The 12,597-nt window shown below is 39.9% G+C and overlaps 1 protein-coding gene across 3 annotated transcripts in view; it reads left to right on the top strand.

The window, feature by feature from the left end:
* Nucleotides 1–7,624, top strand: part of CA5B (carbonic anhydrase 5B) — a 71,860-nt gene extending 64,236 nt beyond the window's left edge. For all 3 annotated transcript variants that reach the window (XM_047843711.1, XM_047843709.1, XM_047843708.1), the window contains 3 exons: nt 95–157; nt 1,074–1,229; nt 6,105–7,624. In XM_047843711.1, the coding sequence (XP_047699667.1) occupies nt 95–157; nt 1,074–1,229; nt 6,105–6,284 (399 nt within the window). In that variant the 3' untranslated portion in view covers nt 6,285–7,624. The remainder of the gene's footprint in view (nt 1–94; nt 158–1,073; nt 1,230–6,104) is intronic.
* Nucleotides 7,625–12,597: the final 4,973 nt, after the last annotated feature.

Below are 12,597 nucleotides of genomic sequence, written 5' to 3' on the forward strand. Positions count from 1 at the left end.
ATCACCAGGTGGCTAATTTTAATTCATATTCTGTTCTGATTTCAAAAGTGAAGTGTCAATTGTTTTTAATATTTTCTCATTGCTTCTTCTTTAGCTAGGAAAACATCACAAAGAGCTGCAGAAATTGGTGGATACTTTGCCATCAATCAAGCATAAGGTAATTTCCCCCCCTAAATCACTTGAAATACATTTTATGTTTAATCTCCGAGTGGAGACGCTGACAAGGCGCCCCGGAAGACAACTCGCCACTGCCTTGGTTCTGCCGCCATGCCACTGAGCGCTCGGCACTCGGGAACACGGTGCCGTCCCCTCCTCTGCTCCGACACCTGCACACCTGCGTCTTCGAAGTCCCCGTGGGAACACTCAGACCAGCCCTCTTGGCTAGACCTCCCATCCCGCAGGCGGGGAGCAGGGAAGAGTGGGACGGACGCTTGGCTTGGCTAGCTGTGAAGAACAGTTACCCGTTTCCGTCCGGCCCGTCCGCATGGACGCCTCTGTCCAGACCCCAGGATTAACTGTTGCTTCTTGAGGATGCCAAAGGGGCTGTTCCCTGGAAGTCCTCCTCTTCCCTGTCTCTCCCCTTCTCCCCACCTCAGTCCCTCCCCACTGCCTCTTTCCCTCTCCCTCCCTCTCGCTCTCCCTCTTTTTCCTTGCCTGTCTCTTTCTTCCCTTTTGATGCAGGAGCCTGGCTCCCTCTACTTTGCGTTGTGTTTTAGAAAGGAGAATTCTGTTCGTTTCTCTTGAGAAAGACAAGCCTCCTTGTTCATGCACCAGCTACCACCTGACGCCTCCCGCCTCCCGCCTCCCGAAGAGTTCAGAGGAGACTGGCACCTGCAGTAAACTCATGACAATGGAGGGGGAAAGTGCTTTTGGCTGTGTTCCCATGGAGGATGATCAGAAATACATAGTTAATTACAGGAGCAGTGTGCGGGTGTGATTCTGTCCAAAGGTGCCTAGAGATACTCTAGACCACTGCTGGTCCCCAGATTCCCCTCGAATCATCGCCTCATCATCCGATTTCTGAGTGGTTTTCATCACAAAATGATGACTCGGTGACCCCTTCTCTTTGCCAGGACACCCTTGTGGAATTTGGGTCATTTGATCCTTCCTGCCTGATGCCCACCTGCCCAGATTACTGGACCTACTCGGGGTCCCTGACTACCCCGCCCCTCTCTGAGTCTGTCACCTGGATCATTAAGAAGCAGCCCGTAGAGGTTGATCACGATCAGGTATGTCCTTTCCACCTTTCTGTATGAGGACATGCTAGTCTGCCCCTTTAACACAAGGCTGGGCTCAAACTTTGGCATCGGTTTTGAACATCTTGTAATGCTTCTACATTTTTATTAAAATGCGCTAACATCTTATCTGAAAATTTGGATATCAATTGGGGAATTCTTCAAACCAACTAGAGAGAACAGTTAAAATTTAGGACACATAAGCTTTTTACTTCCATATTTGGCAATGACATATGTCTTATGTATTGTATATTTTATATATAAATATGACTCTCTATATAAACAAGGCCCTTTTAAAGGGAAGAATGAAGACTGGAGATGGGTGTGCTCACAACCCTTTAAAATCCTTAAGGAGGGGCACCTGGGTGGCTCAGTCGACTGAGTGTCCAACTCTTAATTTTGGCTCAGGTCATGATCTCACTGTTCATGAGTTCAAGCCCCACATCTGGCTCTGCAGTAACAGTGCAGAGCCTGCTTGGGATTCTTTCTCTCTCCCTCTCTCTCTGTCCCTTCCCACTTACATGCACTTTCTCTCAAAATAAATAAATAAACTTAAAAAAAAATCCTTAAGGAAATTTTGCTCTGGAACCTCAGGATAAAGACAGAATCCAACAGTGTCTGTCCATAAAGTTTAAGTCAGTTGTTTTGAACTTGGAGTTTATTTTCTTTTTAAAAAGTAAGTTTAGGGGCGCCTGGGTGGCTCAGTCGGTTAAGCGTCCGACTTCAGCTCAGGTCACGATCTCGCGGTCCGTGAGTTCGAGCCCCGCGTAGGGCTCTGGGCTGATGGCTCACAGCCTGGAGCCTGCTTCCGATTCTGTGTCTCCCTCTCTCTCTGCCCCTCCCCCATTCATGCTCTCTCTCTGTCCCAAAAATAAAAAATAAAAAACATTAAAAAAAAAATTTTTTTTTAAAAAGTAAGTTTAAGTGGTAATTACTTGCCACTAATTACTAAATTCAATGCACAAAATCCTGTTTAATTCATAATTTAAACTATAATAGTACTTGTATATGCTTGCTTTAAGGGATTTTTATTAATTACAAAGCATTTTTACAGGAGCAAAGGCTTCCAAAATCTTTTTTATGAAGCCAAGATAACTGATACCAACACCCATTAAATATTTTTAAAAATTAAAAGTAAACTAAAGATTGATATCTCTGAAGAATATGTTTTAAAGGAAGCAAAAGTAATACATGAAAAACAGAAGCTAGCAGTACATTAGAAGAAACATACACATTCTGACGAAGTAGTATATATTCTAGTAAAGCAAGGATGTTTCATTATTAGGAATGATATTAACATACTTCATCATATCAGTGAATCTTAATAGAAAAATCATGTAATCATTTCCATATATTGTTAAAAGGCATTAGCAAAATGTACTATTCAGTTTTTTAAATTTTTAAATAAAATAGAAATGAATGGAGATTTCCCTAACTTGCAAAAAAGACATGGATCTCACTTAAAAAGTAAATAGTATGTTTACTATGGAAAGAATTGTTACCATATACACTTTGGAAGTTGTTCTGGAAGTAGCCAATACAATTAGACCAGAAAAGAAAAAATAAATTAGAGAAACAATAAAAACTACTTTAAAAATAAGGTAGTTTAGTAATTAGTGGAGTAAAACATTAATTTGTAGAAATCAATACATTGATTTTTTAAGTTTTTTTAATTTATTTGAGAGACAACACACGCACACAGGCTGGGGAGGGGCAGAGAGAAGGAGAGACAGAATCCAAATCAGGCTCCGTGCCATCAGCACAGAGCCCAGTGTAGGGCTCGAACTCACAAACTGTGAGATCATGACCTGAGCCGAGACCAAGAGTTGGATGTTTAACCAACTGTGCCACCCAGGTGCCCCTAGAAATCAATACATTTAAAGCACATATAAATATATATATCACTATATATAAATCACAATCAGTTAAAGGATGCAATGATATAAAGTTATAATGGAAGAATGAACCGTATTTATAATGGAAACAAAAATATAAAATGCCTTGGAATAAGCTTAAGAAATTTTAACAAGTAAACTTAAAATATCCCTGAAGGACACAAAAGAAGATTTCATAAAATGTATACCATGTTATTGAATCAGAAGACACCATAAAGATATCTTTAGATGTCAATTCTCCCTGACTCATTATTATCCACTGTTTATTCTCCATAAATTTGATGTGGTCCATTCACTATGCCAATAGGATTTTTAGATAGATGTGCTACTTCTAAAATCATGTGGCAAAACGAACAAGCATAAATAGGGAAAATTCTGAGAGAAAATGAGAGATGATTAGATCTACAAACTTATAAAGTCACAATAATTAAATAGTATGGTACTGGCACACAAATAAAGAGATCACTGGAGGGAAGAAAGTGGTAAGTTCAGAAATATGTCTAAGTACATATGAGAATTTAGTTTGTGATAAAGGTAGCATCTCATCTCAATGGGGAGAAAAGATGAGATTCTTCAGTAAATGCTAATGCGAGGGCAACTGGGCAGGCATTTGGGGGAGAAAAATTAGATCCACCATGCAGACCTTATGCAAGAATATATTCCACATATATTAAATGTTAAAAACACTGCTAGGACAAGCGTAGGAAAATCTTTTTATACCTCCAAATAGAGGAAGCTTTTTTCACTATATATCAAAACCAGAAGTCTTAAAGAAACCAACTAGTAAATTAGACCACATCATTTTTTAAAATCTGTCTGATAAAAGCCACCAAAAACAAATGGCAAAACATAGAGCTTACCTGTTCATAAGCCTGGGCTTGGTGACCTATATGTTTAGTCTGCGTTTATCCTTCACATTTAAAAATTGACATAACACTGGGGTGCCTGGCTGGCTTCCCTGGTTCAGTGTCCAACTTCAGCTCAGGCCATGATCTCATGGTTCATGGGTTCAAGCCCCGTGTCGGGCTCTGTGCTGACAGCTCAGAGCCTGGAACCTGCTTCCAATTCTGTGTCTCCCTCTCTCTCTGCCCCTCCGCCACTCATTCTCTCTCTCCCTCTCTCTCTCTCTCCCTCTCTCTCTCTCAAAAATAAATAAACGTCAAAAATCAACCTAACACTGAAAAATAAGTCAGTAAAATAAATAAATCAGAGAGTCAGTGGCCCATGTGAGGAGTTTTCAAATGAAATCTCTACACAGAAAATTCAGTAAGAAAAAAAACGTTAGCTGTCATCTATAATCCTAGTCACCTATAATCAGTGTTAGTCATTGTTTGGGTAAATCTTTTAGTCTTTTATCTATATAAATATACATAATTTTCTTCACCAAATGGAATCATTCTGGACATACCATTTTGTTCCTCTTTTCACTCAGTGATATGTGAAACATTTTATCAGTAATAAACATCTTCAATATCACTTTTAATGGCTATGTACTAGTTCATTTTATAGATCTAATGTAACTTACTGATACTTGAGCGATTTCTAATCTTTTGCACTTAGTTGAACAAAAATAAATCTTAAGTACTTGGACACATTCTTAATTTCTGAGGGTATATGCGTAATTTGCAAATACGGTCCCTATGTTTGCCACTCGCCGCTGGTCACAATCGTGCCTCCGCAGCTCTACTTGGCCTGAAGTCTTTGATCGAAACACATCTTCACATGCTTGCCTACTGTGCCCCAGGCTGTCCTCTCCATAGCTGCAGCGTGCCTGACTGACTGAGGAGAAATGTTGTGAAAATATTTTACAGCGGACTTGAAGTCCAGTGTTCCATAATAAGGTGGCTCAGAAAGCCAAGGGGGCGAATGATGCTATCGCCACATTAGAGAACAAGCTTTTGACTTGGGGTTGCTCCTCTTTGCACTGAGCTGCATTGTCCAGTCCATGAGCCACTAGCTGCACATGGCCATTTACATTGAAATATAAACACATTAAAATAAAAATTAAACATTCAGTTCCAAGGTACCTGGCTGGCTCAGTCATTAGAGTATGTGACTCTTGATCTTGGGATCGTGAGTTTGAGCCCCACGTTGGGTGTAGAGATTCCTAAAAAATAAATGAATAAACTTTCAATAAATAAATAAGTAAGTAAATAATCCAGTTCCTTAGTTACACTAGCCACATTTCAAGCACTCGGTAGCCATATGTGGCTAGTGGTTATGATAATGAATCACGCAGAGGACATTTCCGTCTGTTAAGAAGACATCCATACTACGGGCACCTGGGTGGCTCAGTCGGTTGAGCATACAACTCTTAGTCTTGGCTCAGGTCATGATCTCATGGTTCGTGAGTTCGAGCTCCACATCAGGCTCTGTGCTGATAGCACGGAGCCTGCTTGGGATTCTCTCTCTCCCTCTCTCTGCCCCTCCCCTGCTCGCTCTCTGTCTCTCAAAAATAAATAAACTTAAAAAAAATGTAAAAAGAAGAAGACATCCATATGCATTGCCTTCCCCTGCAATGCCCAGGTACAGTGAGCAATGAAGAAGACATTGTTTACATTAATGATTCAGTTACATTTTGAAAAAAATGAAACATTTTTGGCACTGTTACTGTATACATCAGGCCTTCCCTATAGTATTCTGTAGGCTAGTTATTTTGCCCATTTAAAGATGAGGTTCCTGGAATCAAAGATGAAAACTTGTCCTTGGCAAAGGGCTAATGTGTGGGGGACAGGGCCTTTGACCCCCAGTCTTTGGATCCCAAGTACCCTGCTGGCTTCACCACCTCCTGTTACCCTCCTCCTCATACATTTTATTCCCTGTCTAGTAGTGAAGGCATTCCTAACCAGAAATAAGTTGTTCTGTATCTAGTTTTAGACGAATGTTTTGGAATTGTAAAAATAAAAGTAATTTATTCATGAAGTTAAACTGTTACGCCATTGAAATCATTTATGCTTCCTACTTCTTTTTCTAGCTTGAGCAGTTTCGGACCCTGCTCTTCACTTCGGAGGGGGAGAAAGAGAAAAGAATGGTGGACAATTTCCGCCCCCTTCAGCCCCTAATGAATCGCACTGTCCGCTCTTCCTTCCGTCACGATTATGTACTGAATATACAAGCGAAACCCCAGCCTTCAACTAGCCAAGCAACTCCCTAAGACACTCATATCTAGGCAGTACTTTGCTTTAATGAATACATACTAGCTTTTTAGAGATTGTTGATTGGACTGTTCTAAACGCCTACATTTAATAATAATTGTAGATGCGCATTTCTTGGTGTGGCAGTGCTCCTTCAGTCTCTGAAGAAAGCTCTTTGGTAAAGAAGTTCTTAACTTTTATTGATAATGATGTTTGACACTGACGTGGCAGTAAGAGACACAAGTTTGTCCTTCAGCAACCTGTTAGTAATCGTAATGTCTTTTTATGTCCTATATTTCTGGGTTGTCTTATGTTTATTAGTTGTCTTTTTATGTTTGTTAGTTAGTAACTCTATAGAGTTGTAAGTAGTGATGGTAATCAAAATATTTAACACTGGTAAGGTGCAGACACTGACCATCCAGAATGCAGGCCTTTCAGAAATGGCCCCAGCGCCCAAACTGGTACTTCCTGGCTAGCTGAACATTGGCCATGGTTTTAGGGATATTTTATTTCAAAATCTGAATGTATATTCTTTTCTAAAGCCTTCTCAACAAGTATATTTGCCTGATCTTTAGTTGTTATCCCTAGTACATGATATGCTTACTATCAATTTATGACATAGAAGAAAATATTTTGTAGTTCTAAGAAAATAAGAATTTACTTATAACAGGGAATCCTTTTGCACTTCTGAAGATCAAATATTTTACCTCAAGACCTGATCATATAGAAAGCATATACAGAGCATTTTAAAGAAAATGCTTGAAGTTCCTAAAATTTAAAATTCTTTCATGCTTTATTTACAGACATCGTTTTCAAAAGACTAGTAATATAATAGTCTATAGTTTATAGTGTTATTTTGCATTGTTTGTACACTGTTTCATAGAATATAATATTTTCCACAATGACAGAACTATCATGGCTTTCCTTGAGAACTGCCTGACCTTTATTTCATGAGTTGAGGTTCTGTGCAAGGCAGGTGCTCAACATAAATCTTCCAGTTAATATAATGGTTTAAATGACTTCTGCTACAGTAATAAGGAGAGAAAATTAACAGGCTAAAATCTAGAGAATTCTACGTATTTGGGGGAATCCATGCCGTTGTTGCCTTTGCTTGTAAATACCTTGGAATGTTTCTAGTTGCCTATAAGCCTGTGTTCAAACTCAATATTGAATTTACTAGTGGTCTTTCTTTCATTAGTATGCTAGTCATCTGATCTGCAAGGTAGGGTTGGATGAGTAGACTTGACACTACTAAACTATACACTGAAAAAGTTTAAGATGGTAAATTTTATGTGTATCTTACCACAGTTAAAAATAAATAATACATTCAGTAGAAGAAAAAGAGGGTTGGAGTTGTATATGTGAGTTTCGGGGGGGGGGGGGGGGCGGCGGATATCTGCTCTTAAAAAAGGGAGGGGGCGCTCCTGGGTGGCCCAGTCCGTTAAGCATCAGACTCTTGATTTCAGGTCAGGTCATCATGACCTCACGGTTCGTGAGATGGAGCCCTGTGCCACGCTTAAGATCGTCTCTCTCCCTCTCTCTCTAAAAAATAAATAAACAAACAGATAAATAAATAATTTTTTTGTTTTGTTTTTAAAGGGAGGGGGTGAAGGCATTTGCTTCTAGAGTACATGCCTTCTCTGGGAAGAAAATGAATAAAATTCTTAAAAAGATAAATGCGAGGGGAAAAGTTTATGTTAACTATCTAATTGATCTGTTCAAACCATAGTTATCTTTAAAAGGGTAAACACACACACAATATGCATTTTCTAGAGCACAGGGCTTCCCTCCTAGGCCTCTCACAAAGTCTTTGTGCAAAATTCTATTGCAGTGAGTCTTCCAAATTGGAGTGAGAACCAGTGCACCAATACCCGACTTGCCCTTACTTCTTAGAGCTACAGAGGATGTCTTTATTGGGTGTGTCCCAGCTTGCCACTCCTGATTCACCTGCACCTGGTGTTTTGGTGTGATTATTAACAGCACCCTCTCAGTCTCAACCATGTCCTGGTTTGCATGATCAATTCTTGCTCACCTTCTCTGCAGAGGTTACATGGAAACCGCCCTGGGGAAGTGTGTTTCTTTTCCTCCGTGCCTTAGTCATCTGAGCTCCGAAGGGGCTTGCAGATTCCGGGGCTACTGATACACCCTAACAAGAACTTTGTGTCTTTTGTGCCTCCAAAAGTGTTTTACTTGTACATTCCTAAACAGCAAGGGGCAAAATGTCCTTGAGAAAGAATTTTGTATTAACATTGTTGCTTATCTTCATTAAATACTATAATAAAACCCTTTCTTTACAATATTAATATTGAATGGCTTTTTCTTCCTATTAGTTTTTTTTTTTTTTCAATATGTAAGATGTCTGTAAAACTAGCGAGACATCCTTTACCATGTAGTGACTTTACCATGAAAGTGACTGGAAAACTTGTAACAGATTTATTAGAAAAGCAGGAAACAAAAACCACCCACTCTTCAGCTCACCTCTTTGTGTCAAATTAGTGCACAATCTGCTGATATCACCAGTAGGGGAAACTGCTAACCCTTTTCTCCTCTGTGAGCCTACATGGATTAGGGTAAAATTGCCTATTCTGAAGCAGGCATTCACCTCAAAAAAGTTTAGGAAGATACCTTTCCCTTGTTCACTGGGGGACACATTTCTTTTGGTGTGTTAGCAAAATTACAGTATTGTAATCATTTTAGGTATTTTTCTGTGTCACTAGAAGAACCAACACTATTTACTTGATACGTGTTCTCCTTAACATTTTACTGTCTTCTTGATTCAACTTTATTGGTTAAATTCTTTCCCATAAAATTTTACTTGGATATCATTGTTTTTTAAGCGAACAGGCTCTAATTTTACCATATAATGAGTGCATCTAAACAATACTGGCTTCTTTACATATAAATAGTAATGCATCCTTGTTAGGAACTGAATGTTTATGTCCCTCCTGCACCAAATTCATAGGTTGACACCTAACCCCCAACATGATGGTGTTAGGAGGTGGGGCCTTAGGGAAGTGAGTAGGTCATACGGGTGGTGCCTCATGATGGGATTAGTGCCCTTATAAAAGAGACCCCAGAGCGGTCCCTCACGCCTTCTGCCATGTGAGGATGGATACAGCAAGAAGATGGCCACCAATGAGCCAGTAAAGGAAGTTCTCACCAGACACTGAATCTGCTGGCACCTTGATCTTGGCCTTCCAGCCTCTAGAACTGTGAGGAATAAACAACACAAAGAGACTAAGACCCTTTCCGTCCCTTCGTACATTTTGATTCTTGCTTTTTGAGTTCAACCACTCTTCAGAAATAGTACTTTGCTTTGGGTCCTGGGTGCCGATATGGACTCACCACCACATTTTCTCAAACCACCAGCAGTTTTTTGTTTAGAACCTACCACCAGAGGAAAGAATCGAGTAATAAGCGCTAGCACTGCATAGTTTGTTCCTCTTTCAATCAGTTGTACAAATATAGATTTGCATGCACTTTTCATGTTAATATACATCAAGTATTTTATTTTGCTATCTTAGGTAACATATATATACTCTGGAAAATATATAAAGCCCTTGGTATAGCAATGACGGTTGGAGAGGAGTTGAGATCCCATTCTATGTCCCTGAATAAATCTGGTGACTCATACTGAAATTAATAGTAGGTGAGAAATTAAATGTTCTTTCCTGAGAATTTCTGCATTGACCGTTCCATGAATCCTCGTACCACAGTTCTACGAGGGCAAGAAAAAACCAAATTAATTGAAAGAGTACCAGCCTGGCTTTCAGAGAGTAGATTCTTGCTTTTTCTTGCTCTCTCTTTATGCTTGCAATAAATGTGAGATACATTTATGGATCATTCTTTGGTCATGTTATAATAACTAAGATTCATATGTACTAATAACAGTATCTATGACATCATCTACATAAGTTAAAAAGCTTTAACTTTTTGAAGATAATCATCTATTTTCTACTGACGATGTAAAATTAAAATTTAGGCATTTTCCCATAGAGGGGGGATAAACTGAAATGTACATACCTGAGAATAAGTAGATGTTGCATATCAGGAGCCAAGAAAAATACATGTTATGTTGCAGAATAAAGATAACTTTGTTCTATTTATCAGGATATTATAGTAGAATGTACCTTTGCACTAAATTTTTACATACTTTATTTTTATCTTATGATTTATTGAATTCAAATGAGCATAACTACAGTTTGAAATGAAATTGGCTTTTAGAATAACTTCTGTAATGAAGTTAATTTGAGCAATTCAAGCTTGTTCATGAAAATGAATTCAGTGGTTAATTGTTGAGGATAAATGTCTAACTCCTATAAAAGGAGATTTACATTCATTTGTAAATCATAATAAAATAAAATCTAGGGGCACCTGCCTGGCTCAGTCGGTTAAGCATCTGACTTCGGCTCAGGTCATGATCTTGCAGTTCACGAGTTCAAACCCCACGTCGGGCTCTGGGCTGACAACTCAGAGCCTGGAGTCTGCTTCTGATTCTGTGTCTCCTTCTCTCTGCCCCTCCCTTGTTCTCTCTCTCTCTCAAAAATAAACACTGAAAAAAAATTTTTTAATAAAATCTAAAACTGTATCCTTTTTAAAGTAGGAGCATGTTCACAGAAGACATTCTCACTTTATTGCTCTCACATGAAAGTCTGGTCTAACTCATAAGAAATGTTACAGCAATCCAAACAACAATCCAAACAGTGACACTTTCAGAATGGCATCATAAGTCCTGGTCCCAGAAACCAGCAAAATTGGTCATTTGTACAGCAACGTTTTTTGCCCGTCAGGGCATTCTTCAGTTAGGGGCTATAACCACCAAGTCTCCACCTTCAAGTTTAAGATTTAGTGCAAGAAGCAGCTTTGTGAAAGCCGCAAAGAATCTAGCGTGAGAGGTGTTATAAAAGGTGAAATACTTGAGCTAGGAGCATACACAGGACAAGTATCAACCCACTCTTGAGGGAATAGGGGAGTATTCACACTGATGATGATGATATAAAAGATAATGTGTCAGAGACACTATTGCCAGGCACTATGCCAACATATAGCACGCATTTGGGAACTATTATCACTACCTTTATTTTTACAGATGAGAAAACCAGGGACTAGACATTAAGGAGTTTACTCAAGATCAGAGAGCCAAGGCTTGAGTTTCCCAGTCTGTCCAACTCCAAAGCCTGTAACCATAATTACTGACGCACTGAGCTGGACAAGGTCAGCTTGGAGGTGTGTTGTTCCAAGTGTGTAAGAGGGAGCAGGGCAAGGCTGTATGCACTTTGGGCTTTAGGTGGCTGCTGAATGATTCCAAGGAGGGACTAGGAGAAGCAGGGGCAGTTTAGTAATTGGGTAGCTCAGTGATTGTCATTTGGAAGAGAGAGGAACAAAGGTAGGCCAAGGAAGTTATCTAATCACTAGAAAGATGGGGGTTGTTAATCATTTTGCCGCTGCAGTATGTCCTCAAGAGAAGCGTTTTCTTCTTGGTGTTGTCTCTGACCTTGTCTGTATACATCACAGTCTGATTATTAACAGGGTTGATTTTACTTTCTCAATCCTACCCTCATTGCCCCAGTTTAATTCCTCATCTAGACTGTGATATTCCAGCGTTATCCTTTGTATTGCAAACCAGAGTAATTTACCTAAAACACAAATGACGACAAAACTCAACCAAAAAGCTTTCAGTACTTCCCTGTTGCATAGAGGACTTAATTAAAGCTTCTCAGCATGGTTTACTAGGCCCTTCTTCATAACCCAGCTGCACCCCATCTCTACTGCTGTGTTCCTTGATATTTTGGAACTTGCCTTTAAATTCGATGGCCAAAATTCTTGCGGGTCTGGCAGATTCCACATTGTTTCATCCCTCAGTGACTTTGTTTATACTGATTTAGCTTTCCCACCTGGGGATCCCACCCTTCTCCCCCTGGGTAAAGGCCACCTTCCTTTAAAACTCAGGCGTCAGAAAGTCCTCCCTGAATCCCAGGTGGACTGTGTTAAGTAAATTCAGTTGCCTGTACCATATTATGTTTGTATTTGGTCCTTCTTCGTCTCTAGAGTGCACATTCCTTGGGAGCAAAGATGACGCCTTGGCGGCCCAGGTGTTGCTTTTCCCTAGAGGTGGCAGGTGTGAATGGCAGAGGGCGGAATCTGAGGGACTGATAGGTGGGACCCCAGAAGAAGGCGGTGCCTGAAAGTCGGACTGGGAAGCTAGGCGATACAGTGTGCCTGGAACGAGGTTTCGTGTGACGATAAGGACAAGAGAGACAAGTGTAACTTTAACGTCCTAGCCACAAGACACACCAGTGTGGTGTGGGTAGAGGTAGTGATATTCCCGGGGAA

Source organism: Prionailurus viverrinus, chromosome X, assembly GCF_022837055.1.
Source record: "Prionailurus viverrinus isolate Anna chromosome X, UM_Priviv_1.0, whole genome shotgun sequence".
Classification (NCBI taxonomy): Eukaryota; Metazoa; Chordata; class Mammalia; order Carnivora; family Felidae; genus Prionailurus; species Prionailurus viverrinus.